Source organism: Charadrius vociferus, unplaced genomic scaffold (genome assembly GCF_000708025.1).
Source record: "Charadrius vociferus isolate BGI_N301 unplaced genomic scaffold, ASM70802v2 scaffold1413, whole genome shotgun sequence".
NCBI classification, from domain to species: Eukaryota; Metazoa; Chordata; class Aves; order Charadriiformes; family Charadriidae; genus Charadrius; species Charadrius vociferus.
In genome coordinates, this window is record NW_009647827.1 from 45,495 (window position 1) to 70,455 (window position 24,961).

The following is a 24,961-nucleotide window of genomic DNA, read 5'->3' on the forward strand; positions in this document are numbered from 1 at the left end:
GGGGGGGGAACAAACAAAACAACTGGTGGTATATTGTACCAGGTCAGACCCCAGCAAGGGTAAACACATTAAACAAGCTGTGCTGCTGCCTCCTTGTCCTACCGATGTCTCAGTCTGTGCCAGCAGATTGATCCAGGAAGAGGAGGGACATCCCTCTAGAAAGTTTCCTAAGGATCATCCCTGGTGGAGAGAAAGTGTCTGTTATGCAAACTGCAGGGAAATCATTGTGCAGTATGCCCACAGACAATTTCACATGTGTGCCTTATGCTGACTGGCCGCACCCAGCTATTCCAGTCCAAGGCATCCTTTGCCTATGGAGGAAAACACATCAATGAAAAGGCAGCACCGTGAGAGAAAAGATACTCCTCTGTGTCAGAAATCCAAATTAGAACCCATCAAAAAGAATAATGTGTTCTGCTCACACGTCCCAGGAGTAGGTACTGTTCTTTCAGTGTATTAACTATTTACTTTAATTTAAGCAAGCACACATTTAACAAGATTTTGTTACAATTGCTTTAAGCTATAGGGCACGTAGAAATACAGCATGCGCAATGTAGAAAATGGTAGCCCGTTAGGGCTGCCTGTTAAAATGGTGATACTTGCTGCTGCTTACAATTGGTCATTTCTAGAGAATTGTTAGCTAAGTTGATTCTTAAGCACAGAAGTAAAATAAAGGAGTCTTACTAGATTCCACGTTGTTATATTTCCTGGATGGGGTTGGATAAGTCATTACTTCTCAAATGGAGAGAGAGGAAGGGAAATCAGAATTGAAAGTAAATTTATTTTGAACTTCTGAGAGGGTGGAAAATGAAATTCAAAAAGGACCATAAAGGCAGTAAGCAGCTGAATGTCTGTCCAATCCCAAATCGTGTTTCTTACCAAACATAAACGCTAAGACTCCCTCTGGAGTTAACACAATAATTTCCTTTAGGATGGTTGATACCTTGAACCATTGTGGAGGTTGGCAGTGTGAGCACTTTATGCTAGAAGAGGCTGGGTTCTCTACTTTGCCAAGGCTTAGTTCCCCATTGTTTTTAGTACCTTGGAACAGACAATATATTTTGGAGCTCGTGGAGTTCAGTCCCTTCTCCAGATTCAAATCTTTGAGGGTTCAGAGTAGCACCTGAATGTTAGTTACAAGTAATATTGCAGCCCAGAACATAAAAAGCTCTTGTGAGCTTGCCACTAACTAAGGTTGATGCTCTTCTTTGCTTGGCACTCTGGTTTGAAACTTTCTCAATTCAGAACAATGTTTGCCTACCCCACTGACTCTTAATCCCACACACACCCCCGATGGTAATTCTTTCTTCTGCCTCTTCCTGGTCTCATAGAACATAAAGCATAATGCATATTTGGCACTTAGTACTTCTCTTTTTCAGTCTCTGCAGGACAAGAGTTACAATCACTTTGCTGCTATCTATTACTTGTTAGTGGAAAGACTCAAATCACATCGAAGCAGCTTCCCCGTGGAACAGAGAGTTGATGCTCGTCAGCGACGGCCAAGTACCATCGCTGAGCAGACTGTAGCCAAGGTAAGGTCTCACTCCTAGCAGAGCTGGGCTTAAGGCTGTTCAAGACATTCTTCTCTCTCAAAATGGTGTTTCTACATAGATTCACTTGGAATCAATTGCTATTTTCTGATTTCTGTAGTATGTGGACTGGCAGCATCATTTTGGAAAGACTTTTTTGGATTTGCTTCCTGTCAGAACTGTATGATGATGAATCAGTTGTCTGGCATGTCTCCTACAACCGCTCCTGCTACCTCGTGCCCACCCCTGGCGGGGGAGGGAGGAGGGAGAGAAAAGAAAGAGGATTTTGGAGGGGACTGGATAAGCTTTAAATGAGAAAGGGAGGTTGACTGCATTCTGAAGCCCAAAATGCAAACAGTGGTTTTGGCTTTAATGAGTATCTGCATGGTTTTACCTTAACTCCCAGTTTATTTCCCAGTTAAAGGGAAAGTACTGTGCTTGTGCTTCTAATTGGAACACTTCCATTTTTGAGACTTTTAAGTCTTTTGCTGGGAAGTCATGGGTTAAAATGTTAGAGCCATACCATTTCTGGAGACTGTGCAACACTTGGAGTATCTTTAATGTGACTGACAAACAAGCTGGTGAATTTATGGAGAGCTGTGCTAGCATGGGGGCTAAAAGCATGCAGGCGCTACTTAGTGTTTTAAACATAGTCACTCTAAAGGGACCTGTTGAAAATAAAATGACTTTATCCCCTGCTGTTCTCTAGATACGCTTTCTGTCTCCCATGAAATGAAGCACGACAAAGAATAGTAAAGAGGGAACCTAAAGAAAATATTAGGATCAACCTGTCAGGTTAAGATGCCAATTCACTGTGGTATCTTAAGTACCCGATAAAAATATCATTGTCACGAGACTCTTAATGGCTCAAGACTCAGAGATTTGTTCCTAAATAATGTAATTTGTTTTAAGATTTTCACCACTTTTTCCTCCTGTGACCCAGCAAGAGTCCAATTTCATGGCAGACTTTGCAGGATGGCTGCAAAACTTCCATGTGCATAGAGCCAATGTGATGACTGACTAATTGATTGAAGTCTTAAGGATGTCACATGTACTTTATCAAGGGCAATTCTGGGTGCTCCTTACATCTGGTGCTAGCCCTTCCACTGTGGAAGGCTGTCCACTTAGTATCCTCTCTAATTACACTGACTGATTCAGCACAGGCTCTAAGGCTATTCAGTCTGCTTCTTCCCTAGTAATTTTCTTCAAAAAGGTCATGTACAGTTTATCGTGTCTTACTGCAATAATTCTCAGATGTTTTTAGATGTTCTTTTGTTTCATTAAGATACACAGCCTTTGTACAGCTTTTGATTTCTATTAATGCATAACTGGAAACATGAAAGACTTGGCCTAAGATGACTCACACTTATTGTGGTCTCAAGTAAATATTCTCTCAAGTTCACAGCCTCCTAGGTACTGTATTGATGCTGTATGGAACAAGGGCCCAGACTTCACTTCCGGGAGGAATCACAACCACGCTGCTCCTTTTTTGCTTGAGGCAGCAAGACACTATTTGGTTTTCGATTCTGTTGAAATGAAAGCCAAATTGCTTCAGCTGTGAAAACACAGGTCCGGGCATAATATGACTGACAAAGATTAAAACCAGCTATGATAGAAAGATGCAGTATTCAAAAGCAGATTATTAATTATAAGATGTATTAAAAGCAGGTGGAGACAGATGAACAAGGAGGAAGAAAAAAATCTCCTAGAAGATAGTTCCTTATTGTACTCAATTTTTGTACTTTATAGCCAGATTACCACTTTTTTCTCAGGACTGCAAGCAATCTTGCAGTTATCTTAAGTAATAAGATAATTTGTTTTCACACATGGTGGCACCACAGGCTCCTGTATAAGGCTGCTTGTTTCATTTTAGACAGGCAAGTTGTGTGGATACTGCACTTTAGGAAATTAGGATTAAGAAACAGTGAAAACCACTGTTTTACTAATTGTGCCATGCTTGCCTTCCCTGAGGCACAGTGCTCCCTCTGTTAATATACCTTATTTCAGATCCAGCCTGCTCTATTCTTTCTCATGCTTTTTCCTACAGGAATCGGTGTGTTAGAAGTCATTGAAACTTGCCCTATCCTTCATGGTAATATTAAGGGGTTGTGTACTGAATATAAAAAGGAATTCTAGCATGTCAGAAGATGCAGGGCACCAAAGGGTCCCAAACACTGTCTTTACTAGTAAGCACTCAGCTTCAATAAGGAGCTAGCTTAATGATGTTTGGGGTTTGGTGTGTGTTTGTATTTTGGGGGGTGGTGCTTTTTTTAAAGTCTAAAGACTCTGTAATTCATCAAGAATGAGGAAATAAATCTTATATTTCTCGTGTTTTGGAAATGGGTTAGGTATTGCTTCTATTTAATTTGTGACTTTGAATGTTGCTTTCTACCTAAAATTGCTCTGGTTTGGAGTTCTTAAAATCTTTTTTAGGCACAAGCTGTGGTACCCTCAGTTAACTTGCATTCACAAAATGCAAGGTTGTTGCAGTCTCCAGGTATTCCCTCAGCTTCAGGAGCAGAAGCCTTTTCATTCCCTCCATCCAACTGCCAGGGAGAGACAGCATTCATGGAGGAAGAAAGAGTTGAGACACCAAAGGTACAGCTTAAAATCACCCTACTGTTTTGTCAAAAATCATTAAGGCTAAAAGAGATTGTTGCCTTTGCAATTACTGCCTAGTAAAACACAGCTAGTGGCAGTAGCTGTAGCTTTTCAGTAAGGAATTGAAGATCAGTTCCTCCTGACAGGGTAGAGTTCATCATCCTAGCGCAAAGCACTGTGGAGTCAGGGCCAGCGCATTTGCTAATCCAAACTAATGTCACTTCATTGACCTTAGCACGCCTCCTGTGTTTTCACGCTTGCTGAGCTGGAGAACCCTGCTGCTTCCCTCTGCTTTCAGTAGCTTTTTACTCAAAGACCTGATGTTCTCAACCTGCTCCCAGGCAGTTACTCTGTAGCGTATGCTGTCCCCAAAACTCTGGTCTTCTGCAAGTTCTCATTCCTGGATAACCTCTCAGGATAGACAGCAAGTCAAATACAGAGACCTTTAGTATCTAAATACTTGATTTATAAATTTCTTGTACTAGCTGGACAAAACACATTGTACCTTTTTCTCTAAATTTAAGTATTCTCTGAGTGTCAGAGTTCTAGGTATTCCAGATTCTTTTTCTACTTCTCTCTTGCACATAATTTTGAATAGTCGTGTCTGTCTTTGATCGCTCATCTGCCTCTAGTGTTCTTTGCTTACATTCAATCTTACCACACAGTCATTTGCAAAAGAAAAATCAACCTACAAAAGTGGGGTTTTTTTTCTTTTTCTTCTCAAATATATTTTTAAGAGCCTTGAAGACTCGTCATACACAGCTTCTAATACACTGCTGAGGATCCAGAGTAACCTATTGAGCTACTTTTCTAAAAATTCAGACAAATGAGAACAGGAAGGTATCACGGAACCCTAACCATAAGCTTCCATTGCCAGCTAAAGTGATTAAAATACCATGTACTTAAAATCCCATATCTCTGTCAATTTCATAATAAGACAGCAAAAATAGTTACATTTTTGTTATTTTTTTGTTGAATGGTAAATAGCCAGCAAGACCTTCGGATGGTCAAAAACTGTTAGAACTGCAGCACTTCAGATAGATCATAGCAGTTCTCAGCTAGGCCATTTCTGTAACTAGGAATGTCTGTACAATGTTCACTGGAGACCATGTAAAATTGCAGCTCCATCTAATGGGTTTTGTTTCCTGTAATCAGACCGGAAGACTTAGTGTAAGCTTTCCACACCTCCACAGTTAAGAGACTTAATTGAACTCAACTAATAGGATGCGCGGCTCCACAGCCTTACAAATGTATGGTTACAGCTTAACTCTCTCAAGGGAGCTACAGTCTGATCTATTTTGCCACACAACTTTGAGGTCTGTGACAATACTCTGCAGGGTAGCAAAGCATAAATGAAATCCATGGGAGTTGGCAGTTAGAGCTTTTGTGAGGAAGGGGAAGTAGCTTAATAGAATTATGTTGATGAAATATATTATTATTATTCTTTTCATGAAACTTCTGTTCTCTCATATATCACATCGCATTCTAACTTTAATTTCAGCATATTGTATTTTCCCTGGTGCTAGCTAGGGTTTTGATTCCATGCTTGCAGTTTTGAAGCTTTTATTGCTCACCTACTGGTTAGTTACCAACACTAAGAGTGTGACCCTGGTTCTCATCACTGTTTTAAGTGACTCCTTGTGTGGTCTGTTACAGCTGGAAGGCAAAAAGCGTTTCAAAGACATTTGGAAGTCAACATTTCAAACTTTATTTTGCATTCCCCTTTTATCGGTGCAGTTTAGCCAGAGTAGATCAATAAATGGTTACTTCAGTGAGGTGTCAAATCATAATTGACTTGGGAATATTCGGTGTCTCAAGTATTATAGGAACACATCCACTAAAGGCTTCCAAGCTCTGATCCATGTGCCATGGTAACCTCCAGAGGGCCAACTGCCCACATGGTATTGGTTCTCTTTTTCCTTTCAAGCAGTTCACTAAATAGTCTTTCCAGTACTTTTGCTGCCAGATCAGTATAAGGCATTTGAATGGGAAAGTCACAAATGGAAAGTAATGTGTGCAAGAAATTAACCCATTAAATTAAAATACAGGCAGGCAGCAGACCCAAAATTTTTCTGTGCAAGCATCATTATTTTACTGATACTCAAAATATTTATAGCTATTTCTTGATACCACTTTAAATATTTTCCTAGAGTACCACCATATAGTCTGCTTGCAAGACCATTTGTTAAAAGCTACTGTTAATATGGAGTGAAGCTTCTTTTCCAGACACACTTCTTTTGCTTTCAAAATACCAAAGAGCCTTGAAGAACATTCAGGAATGGTTCATCAACAATTTTACATAAAATCACCTGTAGCAGTGCCAGGTTTTATGCTAAATGAGTCTGTTGTTTCACTCATATTTTACCCAAACTGATCCTTCCAAACAGTAGGAGTGACTTGTGCAACAGGACACTAATTAGAGCTTCTGAGGTATTTCAGAACACAATACCCACCACAAAACTGCATGACATGCAAGCTCTGGCCCTCAAAACCCAAGTAGTTGCATATGGCAAAGAATTAGTTAAAGTACAGAAGGTACAAACTGATTTGGTAAATAAAAACAGAATGAAAATCCTAGGAGTATTTTAGGTTGGAAAGGTACCTCTAAAGGCCCTCTAGTCCAACCTCCTGCTAAAAGCAGGTCTAACTTCAAAGCTAGATGAAGTTGCTCAGAGCTTTATCAAGTTGAGCAATTCCAAGGAGGGGGATTCCACAGCATCTCTAGGCAACCTTTGTTTGCAGAGGAGCACCATGAATTGAATGGACTTTTGCTGGAAAGGGTGCATTTATTGTATTATTCTTGAACACAGCTCTGCAAGAATGCCGCAGAATTAAATACAAGACTATTTTAGTCATGGTCCTTATCTGAGCGTGATAAATGAGCAGGGTAGGTATAGTAAGGGGAAACAATAATATTATGCATTCCATAAATATTTTGTATTTGTGACTAAGCTGGCAAAGGTTTTTAGTAACTTAAAATTAAAAAAAAAAAAAAGGCAGCCCTGGAGAACATAGTACTGTAAGTACTGTAAATATAAGTATTTCCATTTAGGGAGCTGAGTACTAAGAGAATGTCAGTGGTGATCCTACCTGGAGGGATTTATTTGTCATGTGCAATTCTTAACAAGTCTTACTTATCTCAGTAGACTATAGGGAGGTGCATGCAATTTAAATATCCAAGCTGCTTTCAGTCTACATGATAGACAGACATCTCTTGCACTTTGGGGCAATGCTCTGTGCACATAATTGAAAGCTGTCCATCTTCTCCTTGTGCCATTTAGGTAAACGGCTGCCTGCTAGATCCTGTACCCCCTGCAGTGATTAGGAAAGGATGCCAATCACTGCCCACCAGCATGATGGAAACTTCTATTGATGAAGGAATAGAGACAGAAGGCGAGTCAGAAGATGACCCTGCACAGGCGTTTGCAGCCCTCCAAGCAGCTCGCTGTGGGAAGCGACGTCACACTCTGGCGGAAGTTACCAACCAGCTGGTGATGATGCCAGGCACAGGTACAGAAATTAGCACAGACATCTCAAAGCTCATTTCCTGCTCTCAGCACTCAATCTAATAAGCCCAGGATGAAAAACACTAGGTTTTAAAAGTGACAAGCACAAGACAGAGTTTCTTGGTTTTGTTACTTAGCATTTGCTATAAAGGCCAAAGGGGAAAAAAAGAAAACATAACAAAACACCTCAAAACCTGCTGTACAGACAATATAAAACCAACACAGCGAATATACAGCTGGCTACAGTCATGTACAACCCCAATAGCAACTGGTAAAGTCTGGCAAGTTGGCTTGTTCTTTTTCACATAACTAGGAGTCCCCAAATCGTTCATCCCCTAAAGATGTGCTGACAGAGGACAGTGGGGAAAAAAAACACCTCTGGATTCTCAGACATTCCAAAACCAGCAAGATGACCAAGCCTTTCAGCTCAGGCTACAATCTTCTCAGGATTATCTACGGGGGTGGGAGAAGCAACAAAACCTGCACACTTGCCAGACGTGCCAGTGAACATCACCTGCCTAGCATCTCATCGCTGCGATAATGTAAAAACCACTAGCAAATCCCCATTCTTGTACTGCAAGCATTACATTACAATTACTTTATGAATCTTGATTTTTGTTTTATTTCCTCTAAGACAGTCACTGTTGGACGAAGTAGCTTCAGCCTGAGGCACTTCCTTTGCTTTGCTAAATTACTGCTGCACTTTCCTTTTCTGGCTTTTGTTTTTTGTCACAGGTAAAGTCTACTCATTGGATGAAAACTCATCTCTGGGCAGTATTGATTCAGAGTATGACATGGGATCTATTCAGAGAGATATTAAATTCCTGGAAGACACCCCTTCCCTGAAAGAAATGGTGCTAACTAACCAACAAGCACCCAGAATGACACCTTTCATAGGTCTGAGACCTGCCAATCCAGCCATGCAAGCACTTGCCTCCCAAAAGCGAGAGACCCACAACCGCTCTCCTGTCAGTTTCCGAGAGGGGCGCAGAGCTTCTGACACATCCCTCACACAAGGTAATTCTAACTATTGTCATGACACTTTATATCTAGACACGGTAGGAAATGTACTCCCGACACAGAAGCACCAAGCCACCTTGTGACTTAGTTGTTACTCAGCTTATCTCACATTTGCTGTGCTAACCAGATACAAATTAACTGATTTTCTGACAAGGGTTTTGCTCAACTCTTCTCCAGGAATTGTAGCATTTAGACAGCACCTCCAGAATCTGGCAAGAACCAAAGGAATACTGGAACTGAATAAAGTCCAGTTGCTGTATGAACAGATGGGATCAGAAGAAGAACCTTCTCTGTCATCAACTGCCACCCAGTTGCAGGACCTCATTAATAGTCCTCCGCAGGTACTTAAACCAGAAATCAAGCTCCATCTTTCAGGTGTTAATGCTTTGGGACTGATGAGGATTCTGGAGATCTGAGACGAGAGAATTTACAAATCAAGTTCCCTCTTCTCCTTTCTGTGTTCTGCAGAATAGAGAATGAGAATTTGCAGGCTAGCCTTTACCATCCTCATGGCATCAGTGAGATGGCCTTGTTAGCTTTTGGAATCCAACATTTTGTTATTGCTTTTAATCTGAAGGATGATTTGGATTTAACGAAGGCCAATAGCATCTTTCCCTGTTGGAGTTGGTCTGGTATAATTGTAAGAACTGAAAAAGCCAAGTGGTAACGGTTAGCCCAATTTGCGTAGTGAAATGCTAAAAAGCTTCTACCAGCTCCCTAGTTACTTGTTTCAAATGGAACAGGTCACAGCAAACAGAATAATAAGCTTCTGTTAAACCCCAGGAATAAAATGGGTAAGATGTACACACCCACTGTAAGCACCTAGTGTTCCAGATGAAGTCTGCTATTATTAAAGCTCCAGCTGTTACTTTCTCACTGCTGGAAAACTTCAGTTCTGACAACCACAAAGTTGTATTGTTTTCACAAGAATCTTTCAGTTGATGTAAACTCATGGTATTTTCATGACAACAAGTCATTCCCCTCCCATGTCAGTACTTTCCAGCTTGCTAGAGATGCCTACTCTGTGCGTATTCTCTCTACCACTATTGAAAGCTTTTTGCCTTCCATTCTGAAGCTGTGAAATGAGCTGCACAAAAGCATATTCAGAGTTTGGACAGTATTCTAACCCTGTACATTTACTATTTCAGAGGGCAAGTCAGAAAATACATTTTATATAATATCATTTTAGTTACAGATGTAAGCCCTCACCATTTTGCAGTATAGATTGTTCAAAGTTTTGCAATTTAGGTTCCTCACCATGCATTGAAAGTGGTGAGTGACACCAGAGACCAGTCCATATAGCAACTATGAAACCTCTGTCAGGGGAAATCCTTAGAGAAAGGGTTGAGGCAGAAAAGCCATTTCTGGGGACGAAACTTGTTCCTCTTCTCTCTGCAGGAGGAAGCATCTCAGCAGCAGGAAGCTGCATCTGCTTTCCCTAATGGTGCACATCCCCCATTACTATCCAGACGGCAGAGCTTAGAAACACAGTACTTACAACACAGGCTCCAGGTACCATACGTCCCCTCCACTGAATTAAAACAGCTGCTGTTACTACACAGCAGACTAGCCTTTTAGATCTTATTACTCAGGAAAAATCAGTCAAAGGCTAAATTAGCAGAGAATAACAGAATTTGACATTATGCTGTATTTTTCTTTTGTGAGATACTGACCTTAATTATGCAAAAAAGTATTCTATATTACTGCTGGTTTTCTACTCAGTCTGTTACCGTATAGTGTTGTTAGAGCAATTTGAAGTACCTGTTCTGTTAGTGAATACCGATTATCTTATGTTGCACCCCATAAAGATTATGCATCAGCACCTGAGGAGCCACTTCTGACCCCCTAGGGCTTGCTGTTCCCCCCCCCTCCCTTTTTTTTTTAAACCAATTTTCATACAGCTTTAGTTTATAGAAAACTTTTTCTCCAACTTGCAGCTTCTCTTTCACTTGGCAAGAAATCTTTCTGTGGATTTTTATGGTACAGTCTATCATGAAAGAATATTCTTTGTCTAAGGGTTAGAAGCCAATAAGCAGTAGTGGCTGATGTTTTAGATAGTAGATCTATTGACAGCTTCTGAAAATGGGGCTGGGCAATTACGCTGTCATAAGGGTAGACAATCTTCTTTCACTTGCTTTCTGGACTAATGCATTAAATCAAATGCAATTTAAAACAGCACTGCTTTTCTTGCAGAAACCTACTCTACTATCAAAAGCTCAGAATACTTGCCAGCTGTACTGCAAAGAATTGCCCCGGAGTCTGGAACAGCAGTTACAGGAGCACAGGTAAGAAGCTTTCAAACTATGCAGGTAAGTTACTTATTCTTACTCTCAAGAGTAATAAAAAAAAATCTGGAACAATCTTTGACTATTTAGAAATTCTTTGAAAAAGGAGAGCTCCACTTTTAAAAGGAGGAGTGTATCCTTGCAAATTTTAAAGAGGGACAACAGTCCTGCCATGTGTTTATAAATTTCTGCGCTACGAGCTCTTTGTCAGCTAACACTACTAGGGTGCAGGTAAACTGCAAATACCTGCAGGCTTCATTTAGTGCCAATGGGTGTATAGAAGCACAGGAGGAAGCTACTGCACTACTTACATTGTTGTACTTAATTTCACCCTCATCTTCCCAACCACCCACTGTTTATAACCTACATATTGCAGTATTTAGCGTAAGTCAGAACATGGATCATGTGTTTTTGCCTGCTGGGAAGCCCTGCAGTCATTTAGGTATTTCCTGTCTCATTTCCGTGACCCAATAATTCTACAGTAAAGTAAATCAGCTTTTTCTTGTAACATAAGATCAGTTTAGAAGTGACACTCCTCTGAATGAGTTACAGTAAAGAGTGAATAGATTTGAAGTGTCCCCTTGTAACTGTATGTATTGTAGCAGGTGAGATTTTAATTGCCAAATTAGAGGGCTGTGAGCTCATCATTTGGTAATGGTCAAACAAGTAAGCAAGATAGCTACTGAGGACAGTTACTAGCCCTGGGTTTTGCAAAAGAATCGCAGAAAGAGAAAGGAAAATAACAACCTAGCTACATGCTGTCTAGAATAAAAAGACCGAGGAACAGAGGTATAAAAATGCTACTTGATTTCAAGAAAGCATGCAATCTGTAACTACTTTTTAGCTTATGGCCACTCCTGACAACTGTAGAGTTGATTAATCCTAATCAAGAACTTAATTAACAGTATCGAGAGCAGCTTGGTGTACTTCTTTAAGAATAGAAAATCTGCAAAGAGAAATAAGCTGGGAAGCAATAGATGCATTTTCTGAATGCTGTTGGCTTGCTTCAGTAGTAGGCTTCCTATTTCGGCATGCTCTGGGAATTGGCTGGCAGGAGACCTCCACTTTGTCTTATCACAGGAATTTGTCAAGGGTAGCTATAACCTTGCATTGTGTTGTAAATTCTTATTGTTTGTAAAGAGTCAAAAACCTGGAGTTTCATAAAAGTTCATAGGGAGCAGTGCAGTTCAGAGAAAAAGAACTGGGGGGAAAGGAGACTTAGTTCATTTCCATTAGTAGCCAGCAATACTCAAGTCTTGAGCTCCCAAGTTCCAGAGAGCAGTGAATAGCAGGCTTAAAATACAAATACAATGCATCTTATTCTTAGCAAACAAAATTAAACAATGCATGGGGTTAACTTTATTGCACAGGAAAAATTCATTGCGTGATTAAAAAGGTTATCAAAAGGAGGTCTACAAACTCAGCCTCTGCACATTTGCTGAAAGGTGAAGGTTCTGGTCTGCTGTAAAGTTTAATAAACAAGCTTGCCCACAAATTTTCCAGTTCTGTACTTCACTCCCTGCTGGAACTGTTTGAGTGACTAGCACGCAGGACTCATGCTAGCACCTTAACACTTCAAACAGCAATTATTTTTGTCTTTTATGTCCTTCATTCAGGCTGCATCAGAAGAGACTCTTTCTCCAGAAGCAGTCCCAGCTGCAGGCCTATTTTAACCAAATGCAAATAGCTGAGAGCTCATACCCAAGGTCAAGTCAACTGCCACTTTCATGCCAGGAGGAGCAACAACAACAGCAACAGCAGCCATCATCCCAGTTTAGCCTGCAGCAGCCCCTGAGCCCTGTGATGGAGCCTTCCTCAGAACAAATGCAATACGACCCCTTCCTCAGCCAATACCAGAAGGTACAGCTAGATCCACTGCCACCCTCACAGATCACCAGCTCATCACGGTTGTCATCACCAGTCCAGGTGCAGCAGCCACCACAGTCCTTACAATATTCATATGAGACTTGTGAATTGCCTGTTGTCACCTCTTCTGAGCCAGACTACCCAGACCAGTGCCAGTATTCCATGGACCCAGCACAACAGAGCAGTGTAGCATTGCCTGACAGCCAGAGCAGCTCAGCACCTCATGAGTCCCAGTCAAACTATGATGCATTAACCCTCTCGGAATTGCCTGGACTGTTTGATTGTGAAATGATGGAGACTGTAGATCCTCAGCACAGTGGCTATGTCCTGGTGAACTAATACCATGGGGTGACTAACATGAGTGGAAGACAGGACTGATGGAGAAGCATGTGAATTCTTGTTTTTTGTTCCTACCCCGAAGTTCATGGTAATTTGTCAACCCTTGAATTAACAGGGGAACTAAAAATCCACCTCACTGGAAGAAAAGCAGGAGGTGGCGAGAAGCGTGCGGCCACTATCTCCTCTTGCTGGTGGGCAGGGGCTAGAGAACAGATAGTGCAGTCTCATCCCACAAAGAACTAGTTTGCATAGAAGGAGGCAGGAAAAGTGGATTTTAGAGGAAGGAAATAGCCCCTTCTAAAAAAATTGGGGAGTTTGTCAGCATTCGTCTAACATTCACTTGGAGAAACAAGAGTAAGTGTACATTGTATTGTACTTCTTGGCAATAAAAGCAATAGTTTTCATTGAAATTCAGGGTAGATTTGGGTCTGTGCTGGTGGCAACTGTAAGACTCTTGAAACAGTAGCATGATATGGAATTAAAGGAGAGTTGCACTTTGGCATCCAATTGCTGGTTAAGCTACTGATCTGGAACTACTCCACGATAAGTCTCTGAGATCACCAGGCATCTCAGACAGCCTCCACTTCCTCCTGCTAGCAAGTAAACAGTATTTCTCAAGCCTGCCAAGGAACTTTTAATTGGCCACTAAGGGAAGCTTCTGGATCTCTGTTAAGTGACATCTTGACTTTGTCAAAAGATACCTGGAACCGACACAGGGCACCACAGTGGTTTGTAGTGACCTCTGGGTGGGAATCAGAATACTAAAGGATAAAGGATTAGCTAACAGAGAGAAAGAAGGTAAGAAATACCATGAGAAAAATCAAGACCTGCAGCCAATGGCATTTGGAAAAAAAAAATAAAAATAAAAAAATCTACCTGTGTGGCTTTTGAAATCAACTGCTTTTGCAAGGAGGCCTTTGTGGTGGGCTCTGTCTTGGAGAAGTTCCAGTCACTGGAAAGGATCCATCTGTCCTTCTGTTGCATTTTAAAAACAAGCAAACAAACTGTGTTTTGAATTTGCAGTATGTGTTGCTGGTGGTTTCTTGAGCTTTGTATATTTGGACAATTATTTAGGGTTTTAGAACTTAAGGATAAAAACAATGAGCTTAAAAAAAACCCCTGTGAAGTGATAGTGCTGTGCCTTTTTCAGTTCTTTATCAGCCTATATGCTTTTTTCTGAAGAAAGTAGACAATACCCCATTTATATCCTTGCTATAGCCAAAGTCCCTTCAGAGCACACGTTCCACCATGTGGAACATAATGTTTAACTTTCTTAGTGTTTTGATTGCTTATGTATATATAACATTGAAAGTATTACAGCAATATTTAGCATCACAAACTGTTGATGTATCAACCATTTCAAGAAATACTAAACTCAACAAGGAGTTGTGTCTCCAGAACTTTCAGTCATGAGATGCGAGTCATAGGAGGATTGTTTAGGAATCTGCAGGAAGTTTAGATCTCTAGTTTGGGTTCTGTCTCTAGCCTTTAAGTATTGTGAGACATCACAAGATGACAGACCAACAAGGCTCACAGCTAGACAGTTCAGTCCTTTTCTGAGCAAACATTAAGCACAATTGCAGATTCATTAAAGCACAAAGGATGGTAGAGAAACTGTGCTGATCACATATGTAGAAAACACCACTGTGTGCTGGAAAGTTTGGTGAGCTAAGGTCTTTGATACTAAAAATAATGAGGGTGTAAGAAAGGTGGATTATCAGCCAGCATTTATAGCAATAAGACCATATTTAAACGTGGAATAGGAGGACTTTAGTCACTGCATTGTAGGTTGTGAGAAGGAGGGAAGGGCTTAACAATAGACAGAAGGCACCTTGCTTCTTGTATACTACAATTAGAGAGGCAACTCCTGTTGCTATGTAGCCTGCTGTGATACTGGTCCAGTTGTGCAGCTGGACTCAATCCCTAAGTGCTCAGCTTCTACCTCTGATACCAGCAATTCTCAAGGCATCAGCAAAGGAGAGTTTAAAGAACAGGGAACACATCCATACATTACTTATGTGATGTACGATAAAGAGGGCTAGAAAGCTCTACTTTAAATAGCCGAGATAAAAAAATATTGTGTGGTTTCTTTCAAAAGGAAACTCATCTGACACACTTTGTAGCTCTGGAACACAGAAAACCCTATGACACCTGAAGTGACTACCGAAGGGAAACAGCTTGACAAATACTGCGGCGTAACAGGCCAGGCATGTCACTACTAGGGGGGGGAAAAAAAAGAAAACAAAGAGTCCTGTCCTTTCATTTCTTCTTCCCTGCCCCACAGCATAATAAACACTTTCTAGAATTTTAATATCTGACCAAGCACTCAAGGAACTACACAGTGAAAACTGCTAACGGGACACACAACACCTATGGAGACAGGTGTACTTCTGCTCCAGGAACTGGGTTACTTCCATAACTATAACCACTTCCTTCCCCATCCAACTCCAGGATACTGTACATTTCAGGACTCCAAGATAAAAATAGTTCCGTTCTTGAGTTCTGCAATTCATTTATCAGGATGTGCCAACTAGTCTAAGCTCATTTGAGCTTTGCAGTGCTGGTAAGGGGGAAGCTACAGTGTTTTTTAATGTACTTTAGACCGACTCTTCCCCTCAAGCAAAAGTATATTTAACATTTCATGTAATTTCCTTTAAGCCAATTAGAATAAAAGGCTTCTAATGCCTTCTAATAAGGCAGAGTATCCATTGGGTACCACTTCGTACTACTTCAAAGTCATTTTTTCTGTTCAAATCTGTTATGTCTAACATTAGAGAACTGTGGACACTACTGTTAGCGTAATTATTAGCTTTATTATCTTGTATTACAGACTCCTTTGAAGAGACTTTGGTGTGATGTATATGGGGTAAAAATTTCATATGGAGAAAAGTGCAATATGTGTGTGTGGTACGTTCTTTAATGTATTTTTTTAAGGAGTTAGAGGGTTTAGTCTCTGCTTTGGGATAAATGCACTAGTTTTGTGAGCTCCAGTTTGGCAAGTTCATCTGTAGTACTTACATGTAACTGATACGCTGGACTCTGTAAAGCAATTACAGTGTATTAATACAAAATAAAGAATATGTGCATTTGATTTTTAAATATCTAGTGAGCTAAAGCAGCCCCTGCCCCTCTTGTGTTCTTAGCGGCCTCTTTATGTATTATACTGAGGTTATTTTCGCTCTGAGGCACCAAGCTACAAATGACAAAAAAGAAAATTAAAGTCTACTGCAAATGCTGGATTTTCTAGACCGAAGTTGGCTTCTTATCATTTTGACATACATGGCGTAGTAGATAGCACTGACTTTTGAAGGCAAACATGAATGGACAAAGCATTCTAAGAGCTTCAATGAAAAAAGCTGCATTTCTTTACTATCTGCTATGCCATGGAATGTCAAACACTTCAGGAGCGTACATGCCTTTGACACCGGGAAGGTCATCTCTCAGTGGTGTATTACCTTGACTTTGAAAGAGGAAAGTTATTCTCAAATACTATCAGTTTTGACGTTTTTCCACATTAATTAGTATACCCTATCCAATGGGTGATACAAAAGCAGTTTAATGCTGGTCATATAATGCTAAAGCCTAGGACCACTGTGCAAAGGGGCATGGGAGTTTGGGGATGGCCGGAGGGACTCCATCATAACTTCGTGAGGAACATAATCACAACATACCATCATGTCATCCCATGCTCCACTGGCAAGTACCAGCCTGGATTCAACTGGAATAAAGCACTTACAGAGGGAGCCACTTAGGCTCAGAATTATTACCTCACAGAAAGAAATTAGATTTTTCTTTTAGACAAGCTAGTGAAACAGTTTTCCCCAAGACTCCGGAGTTACTGTAAAATTTCTTGAGGTTAGTTTTTTTGTTTGTCTCCTGTTACATCAAGTGCAATTAAAAAGAGATAGTGTCCACAAGGAAGATCTGCTTACCTGCTTTTCTAGTTTTCCACATTATCTTTACCTGTAAAAATATTCCTTCTCTGTACATCCCCTACAAGATTTGTTTGAGCAATGCAAAACATTTTGGGACAGGATGGGCGAATCTCAAAAAATGAAATCAATTCTTTTCTGGGAAAAACAACACTCCTCGACCAAAATAGAGACCCAAATAAAAGCACTGTCCTAAATGCTTTCAATTAAAGCTCCTTTTTTTCTGTAGAGAAAAAGGTTGCAAAAAAAAAAAAAACCAAACAAAAAAAAAAGGATAGGTCCCTATTAACAGCCATTCTGGATAGCACAGGAACAGTGGTTTTTAAAGTTACTTACATTGTCTGGACCATGCATACTTTCCACTGATTTAATTCTTGATAAAAACCCAATTGGACTAGTACAATTCGATGCTATAGGTGTGACTATACCATGCAGTGTCACTTACAATGGTTTTATTTCCATAGGTGTACAGGACTGTATAGGTTGGCAATAGGTGTTGGTAACCACATAGGGGTTTTACTGACTGTTCTAAATTAAGAGAGTTTTGGAAAGCTACTCATGCAACAGTAAATTACAGCTAGATCCTACTGAGCTAGTTATGCTACCAACTGCCACAAGTCTGTATTTCTGCAGCCCACATACACACAGAGTTTGAGGCAGACCAAAGAATCAAGGCACTGCATGGGACACTGCAATCTTTTGTAGAGACTAGAAAACTTCTTGCCACAAGATGGTACAGTACTTTCCATTTTCATGAATAAAAGTCTCATTCAAAATTACTTAAGAGGAGATCAAAAGCCATCAGGCAAAGTTAGGGAAGATTTCTTTTCTGTGGAATCAGAAACAGTAAGATTACCCATGTTTTCTGCCCTCCCCCTTCTCCGCTCAGACAGCAGGTTTGAATTGGCCTGTAAGACACCTCCGGAGAACAAAAGACCCACTCCCAAGAATAGAACAAGACATAGATATTCATGAGTTGCATCCTGTTAACTACTTTCCTTAAAGCCTTTTACCCTGATCTGGGGTGTAATAGGCTTACTTTGACTGAGCCTAAGACAATTGACGACTTTTCTTGGAAGAGAGGCTTCTATCCTCTAGAAGTATAAGCAACAGCAGTGAAAAATTCATCTTACTCTGTTGCTTGAAGTACTACACCGCTGTCCTGTTGAGAGTGAAAACTGAAAGTGAACCATATCTGTTCTCTGGTAATTTAGTCAGAAAGTTTACATTCACAGAGAGCAGAGTCAACTCCAGGATAGTCTCTGTGGAAAAGCAAAATGCCACGCTCTTCACAGAGGGAGTATCAGAGACCAGAAGATAACTAACAAACATAGGGAAAACATTACAGTTCTTCCATAGGACCGCAGGAACAGTTACATGACACAAAAGGTCCGTTAGAGGTTTGTGTACATACATGTGAAAAAAAAATCTCAGTAGCTCTTTTTTCAACATCACTAGCAACACTCTTGTGACCCTCAGGGTTTATTGAGGAAATTCTTCCTATTGAAAGAAAAGCTCAGAGATGTCAAGTAAAAATTAGTGTAGTACCCAGCAGATTCACCTGTCCTCCCCACACTGAAACTGCTGTCCCTATTGCATTTGCATAGTGACCTCAGCTACAACTGGCTGCGAACAGCTGCAGCTGTGCAGTTAATATGACACACTGGGACACAAAACACTTTGCTACAGAATTAGTAGCTTGGTTTGTAACAGTAGTGACCAACTGACTGATCGTCTTCCACATTCCTGTGAATCAGAAGTGCCAAGAAGCCTTTAGACGACACACCCAGACAGGACACCAGTAACGGTGTGCCTTAACTCTACACCAAGGCCGACACATTTGATGTTTCTCTCATGGCTGCTTTCCCACCATACGCTGCTCCTCTGCTGACTCCTAAAACTCCCGATACAGTCTTGAGCAATGACCCAAGCAAGAAGGGTGAAGTACCGCATCTGCCTGCATGCCCTGCTTAACCAGAGACGTCAGCCAGCAATCACAGGATGACTCAAGCTGCACAGACAGGGCCGTTAGTCACTCCTTCCCCAACAGCACCGCAAACAGGCTACATACAGGACCAAAAAAAAAGAATGCAAATGCACTTTCCCCATTGAGACAGTGTCTTTCACTGCTAGCAGTCAAAGCAAAGCCAGAGAAGGTCACACCTTAAGGGGTTACCTCAACTAACCTTACAAGCTGTGTGGAAGACTCTCCACTCCCCCTGCTCCCATTCCCATAAAGGCTAAGCCCTCCTCATCCCAGTAGAGATGGGAGACAACCCTCCCCCTCACCCACAAATTCTGACTTACAGACTAGGTCAGAGCCTTTAAATCCCTTGCAGAGTTGCAGAGCACAGCAGTTCTCTGCTGGGCCTCAGGCCAACAGAGCTTTCCTTTTCAGTGTTATCTGGCTGACGGTGCTCATTTAAGTCCCTGGCAGATGGATCAGCAGCAAGGCTGTCACAGGAACATAATACACACGAGGTAGCAGCCGACTATCAGCACAGTTTATGCATGGGATGAAAGCAGAATGCATAAATGTCTCTTCTGCTGATTAGGCTTTTACAATCTGAGCATAGCTTTAAAACCATGTCTGAATTTGGTGCCTAACATCTCTATGGGCGTGAGCCTCAGTTCACCTTGCACCAGAGTCCTAAACACTTTCAGGATAAGCCTTGAAAAGCTTCATCCCCACGTCCTTTTGGTAGAGAGCAAAGCAAAGGGGAGAGGCAGGGGAAGATTAGCTGAAGAAAGAGCGCAGAGAAAGCCCATAAAAGAACCGCTGCATTAGAAAGGGAAAGGATGAGTGTCTAGGAGAGGGTTGCAGAAGTAGATAGCCCCAGACAGCAAATACTCTCAATGACAGCTCCAAGAGACACAAATCCCCACCCACACATGCACTGCAAAAACCTGATGCCTGCACGTACAGAACAGGAAGGACTCCTGCAGACCAGAATGCAGACATATGGCCAGAGAAGCTCCAAGAGCGATACAGCCAACAGCTGGAGGCTGTAGTCTTGCAAGGCTTCAGCCAATATAGACACTGGTCCTCCTAGTACAGGCACATTCGCATATTTGGATAGGTAAACAGCACCAGACAGCAACAAGGCATCACGCATTTACCAGGAGCTATACTGGCTTGGGCACTGGAAGGATACACCTACCCAGCTGCAAAAAAAAGTTGGCCAATTTCCCAATAACAAGAGCAGGTTTGTCAGCTGAAAATGAAGTCTTCCTCCCTCCCCAGCTCTCCTTGCTGAGATACTAACTCTGGATTACCTGAAACATCACAGACAAGCTGCAGAGCTCAGCATAATCCTCAGATAAACAGTACTGCCCAGTCCTTTGCTGCCCAGAGGAATACTCCACCTCACAGCCATGCTTCTGCCCAGTTTGCATCAAGCCCTCCACACCACCTACATGCAAAGGCTGCAGGCAACACCCATGCTGGTTTACACTTTGCTTTCACGTCAGGGAATTTTGACACTTGGAGCCAAACATTATAGCACTGACAGGAGTCATCCGTTTTACAGCTACAGCCAGTGCAGGACTGTCTGCATGCAAACACAAGCTAGTTCCTTTCCTACAGCTCCTCCTAAGCAGCAGACTTTCTCCCACAGTAAAACATCAGGGCCATAAAAGCAAGCACCGAAATAATAAATGCTTCATCAGCACCTGTTCTTGACAGGCCCAACTCCCTGCCACACAAACAAGGACAACTTTATTTCATGCCTACTGGTGAGCATACCTTCATCCAGCCCTGGCAAAGCGGCAAATGCAATCAACACAGCAGAGCTGGAAATTGAAGAGTAGTACACAAGCCAGGCAAAGCACTGTCTAAAGCCACGAGAGAGACTTTGGAGGTGTTTCCCTCCTGATGACCTATCCCTTTTTCATTGGGACCACACATATTTTAGATTCAGTTCTCCTTTGCCCCTTTTCATCTCAGCCTCCAGGAGATGCGGGGAATATTCCCTTCCTGCTGCCCACTATCTAGAGAAACGTGACATAAACACAAAGACTGATGTGAATGAAGACTGAATGGGAACATCCAGGTGTGAAAGCACTGAAAGGAACAAAGTGTGGGAGAAGGGCTTTAAGAATAGAAGGTGTAGGTGGCATCTAGATTAACAGGACATTCAGATCCCAGCACATGGTGAGTTAATCCTGACAGCTTACAGAATAAGTGGAGGGTAGAGGAGTGAAGCAGTCTGAGAGACTGATCCCTGTTAGCTCCTGAAGGGGTCAAAAGATAGATTCAAAACCAGCATCTCACTGCCAATCTAAGAAGCACCCAGGAGACATAAGGAGAAGGCCATAGGTATCACCCCTCTCTTCCACCTCCATCATTGCAAGGAATCCTGACCACATCACATGGAGACACACATCATGGTGCTTGCGAGCATGCGGGCATGAGAGTGCAAGTGAGATCAAGTTTATTTTAAAGTGAAATCAATTTTCCCCTCTTGTAAGACCTTACATTTTTGCAACACTATTTTCCACATTAACTGAAGAAGAACACAAGGTGTAGGCAGGATGTGTATAGGGAAACACTTATGCTAGGCTTTATGCTATGGCTGGTTTAGGAGATTTAAGAAAAGCAAACCCACCCACCAGTTTTATCCTAATGGCTGTTATCTCCAAATAAGAATGGAGCTGATGGGCAGAGGGCTGCATTACTTATAATCAAAAAAAACCCATATTGTGGATTAATTTTGCAATTAATCACCACATCAAATAGCAGCTGGTTTCACTTAAATGGGAACTTCAATAAAGAGCTAGCAGTCAAGTCAGATGTGCACATTCTAAAACGCAGAGAGGGCTGCATTTCAGAAATTATCTGGTAGATCTGAAAAGGCTCAACTAAGTTTGTGTTCACACACAAAAAAAAGCAAGGACTCGCATAATTTATCCCCAAGATGGACAGCGTGGGTAACCTCTTTAAAGGTTCTTAGAAGATATTTCTGAAGGAGCTGATCCAAGAGAAGGACTTGGTCATTGGACTGTCAAAGCAGTTTCAGAAATGCAAACCTGTCTGACAACAAGGCATATTCTAGTAAATACTGTTCTATGCAGACATATAAGTAAGTATAAAATCTATACTTTTATATAAAGTAAATGGAGAGAAAGGGCATCCTCTTTGTGTCTTTAATGGCATGCCCTCCTAAAAGGGTCATGACACAGAGGAGAATATTCTCAGAAGCAGAGTTGAAACAAAAACGCACAACAGCAGACTGATGATAATCAGACTTCACAAATACTGAAGCAGGGCATGCAACGTAAGATGCGACTTGCAAGTATATTTAACTGCTGCTACAGAGGATGTGACTGAATGCAATGCTGTATGACAAGCAGGAAGTAGAACCTAATCTCTTAATTTGCATTTTTTCTAATGAGGGAGTAGAACGTGACTATTTAATCATTTATAAGAACACCCTACACATGAAATTGAAGAAGATTTAAGACTGAATATAAAATTATAGCAGAAACTAATGCCCCACCCCACCCCAAAAAAACACCCCACCCCCCTTTCCCCCTCCACCACTGGCCATGCAGAGTGCCAAACTGGAAAACGGTACATAAATTCTGTAGCCCTGATCCCATTGAGGGAAAAATACAAGGAACATTGCCAAGCAGGTCAACCAAGTATAGAGAATAGCAAGTTGAGACAACAAAAGCGTTGTGATTTTTGCTGATTCGGATTATTTTCTTATGGGAATATTATATTGCATGTTTGGAGGTCAGATAGCAGAAAGCTCATTTTAACTACAATGAAAAGAAAATTCTAATTGGGTGAATCTCACAGGGAATCAGGTACACAAAACCTCAAAGGAATTAGAATCAGGAAAATGAATGGAGAAATAGGGCTGATTGAGCTGCTAAAGCAGGAGCCAGCCTGGGGCACGTGGAACAACTAGCAATGGCTTTTATTTTGGCACAACAGAAACAACAGGACAAAAGCAAACAGGAAATGGAGGAATTGATAAATTGATGTTATAACATTGTACATGATAACTGGAAAAAGACAAGTTAAATAGCAGTGTGGACCAGCATAAATGGAAACAGGAGCAAAGAGATTGGGTCCAAAGTTGAAATGTGCAGAAGAGGAGGCAAGACAAAGACAAGTCATCTCTCCATGCCACCCCAGCAGGCTGTCAGACTGCATGTACACTTACGAGTACATTTGCACATAAGTGGACAAAAACAGCCCACAGCAATGAATATTGTCTGGTAGCAATTCCTTTTTCAGAGGGGTTACAGAGCCTTCCAGTACTGAAGAGAGAAGTAGGAGACTTTGTTGTGTGTTTGAAATTGACACCCAAAAACCTCACAATCTACAGGCAAAATGAGAAGGCCCTTTTATAAGTATAAAAGGATGAGCCTCCAGCTCCAGCATTTAATACAAATAACCCTCCTTATAAACAAATGCCACAGGTGAAGGAAGACACAAGAAAAACTGTAACAGGAAGATCAGCAGGGAGGTAAAAACAGGGGGGGGGGCAGTGGGGAGAAGAACCAATTTGAAAGCTTCATCAAACAAGCATGGACCAATAAAGCATGGACATCCAGACAGACTTAGAATTTTTAGGTTACTATGAGTGTAAAATCCCAAGACAGTAGAAACTGAAACCACGGAAGAGACCTGTCTAGCTCACAGTATCCCCTAACTTAAGAGAAAAGGCCCCCTAATGAAAAAAGTCAAACCCAGAGCTTCAACAACAGAGAATACTATTCAGTGCCAATAATTTACTATCCAAAGCTGACAGCAAACAGCAAAACTACATATTATGTTTGAAAAACAACAAATATTACAATGGATAAGAAGTTAATCCTGGGAGCTCACATTGTAAATGGTGGGGGCTGGGAGGGTTGTAAACATTGAGAAACTAAACCTTGACTACTCCTAGAGGGGCCAAAAGGCATATCCGAAACCTGCACATCACCACCATTCTAAGAATAACCACCGAGACGCAAGCAGGATGCCCTAGGGCACCATCCCCGTTCTCAGCATCATTGCAGCGAATCCCAAACAGACCACGTGGATACATACGCATCACGGCAACACGCTCACGAGCATATGGCTACGAGGATATAAACAATTCAAGTCAGGCTTGTTTGAAAACAAAATCACCTTTCCCCTCCTATAAGAAGTCACACTGTGGTTTGCTATATTGCCACAACATTATTATCCGCAACTGTTTCTAAACAACACAGACTGTGTGGGGGATCTTCCCTCTCCCACCAGCCAAAGACTACAGGAGTATGCAACAGGAACCTTTGAGGCCAGGTAGGAGGTGACACAAAGCTACAGAGACAACAGGGGCAATCGAGTACATGGCTCACAGTGGCTTGTTTCAAAAACTCTCTACAACCGCAGGTTGACAGCTCTCCTCTGCTATAGTTACCCTCGGCTCACATCAAAGCAGCTTTTTCTGACCCAAACTGCTGCAGCCATACTTTTTAATCAAAGCTGAGACTGAAGCACACAACAGTAGCACCGCATGACAGTGCCAGGATGCCCAAAACGCTCTGTCCAAGCCCAAGCTGCTGCTAAAAAGAAAACTGAATTATGCTGCGAGACACACTGATTTCTCTTTGTTCCTCTACAAGCACTGATATCAATAAAAAGGAAAGGAGACTTGTACACCAGATCTTATCTTTCCAGTTTATTTCAAAAGTTGTATCTGTCCATTTTTCCAGGGCTTTCCAGCAAGGATTCAATACCACATCCCTAATGGGAAGACTCCATTTCCCATAGAGCTGTCATTCAGAGTTAGGAAAGAGTTTAAATATGGTGGTTTGAGAAGAGATCTCTTGGCTCAAGAAGGTATTTAAATGTGGTAATTTTCTGCAAGGAAAATGCCATAATACAGTTTTATGTAACA

General features: G+C 41.5%; 1 protein-coding gene across 1 annotated transcript in view; it reads left to right on the top strand.

Moving 5' to 3' along the window:
* SIK2 (salt-inducible kinase 2) overlaps positions 1 to 13,146 on the top strand; it is a gene marked incomplete at its 5' end in the record, with an annotated part of 46,503 nt that extends 33,357 nt beyond the window's left edge. The window contains 8 exons of the mRNA XM_009882441.1: positions 1,380 to 1,532; positions 3,963 to 4,127; positions 7,412 to 7,640; positions 8,372 to 8,653; positions 8,834 to 8,997; positions 10,055 to 10,168; positions 10,850 to 10,941; positions 12,558 to 13,146. Of these exons, the coding sequence (XP_009880743.1) occupies positions 1,380 to 1,532; positions 3,963 to 4,127; positions 7,412 to 7,640; positions 8,372 to 8,653; positions 8,834 to 8,997; positions 10,055 to 10,168; positions 10,850 to 10,941; positions 12,558 to 13,146 (1,788 nt within the window). The remainder of the gene's footprint in view (positions 1 to 1,379; positions 1,533 to 3,962; positions 4,128 to 7,411; positions 7,641 to 8,371; positions 8,654 to 8,833; positions 8,998 to 10,054; positions 10,169 to 10,849; positions 10,942 to 12,557) is intronic.
* Positions 13,147 to 24,961: the final 11,815 nt, after the last annotated feature.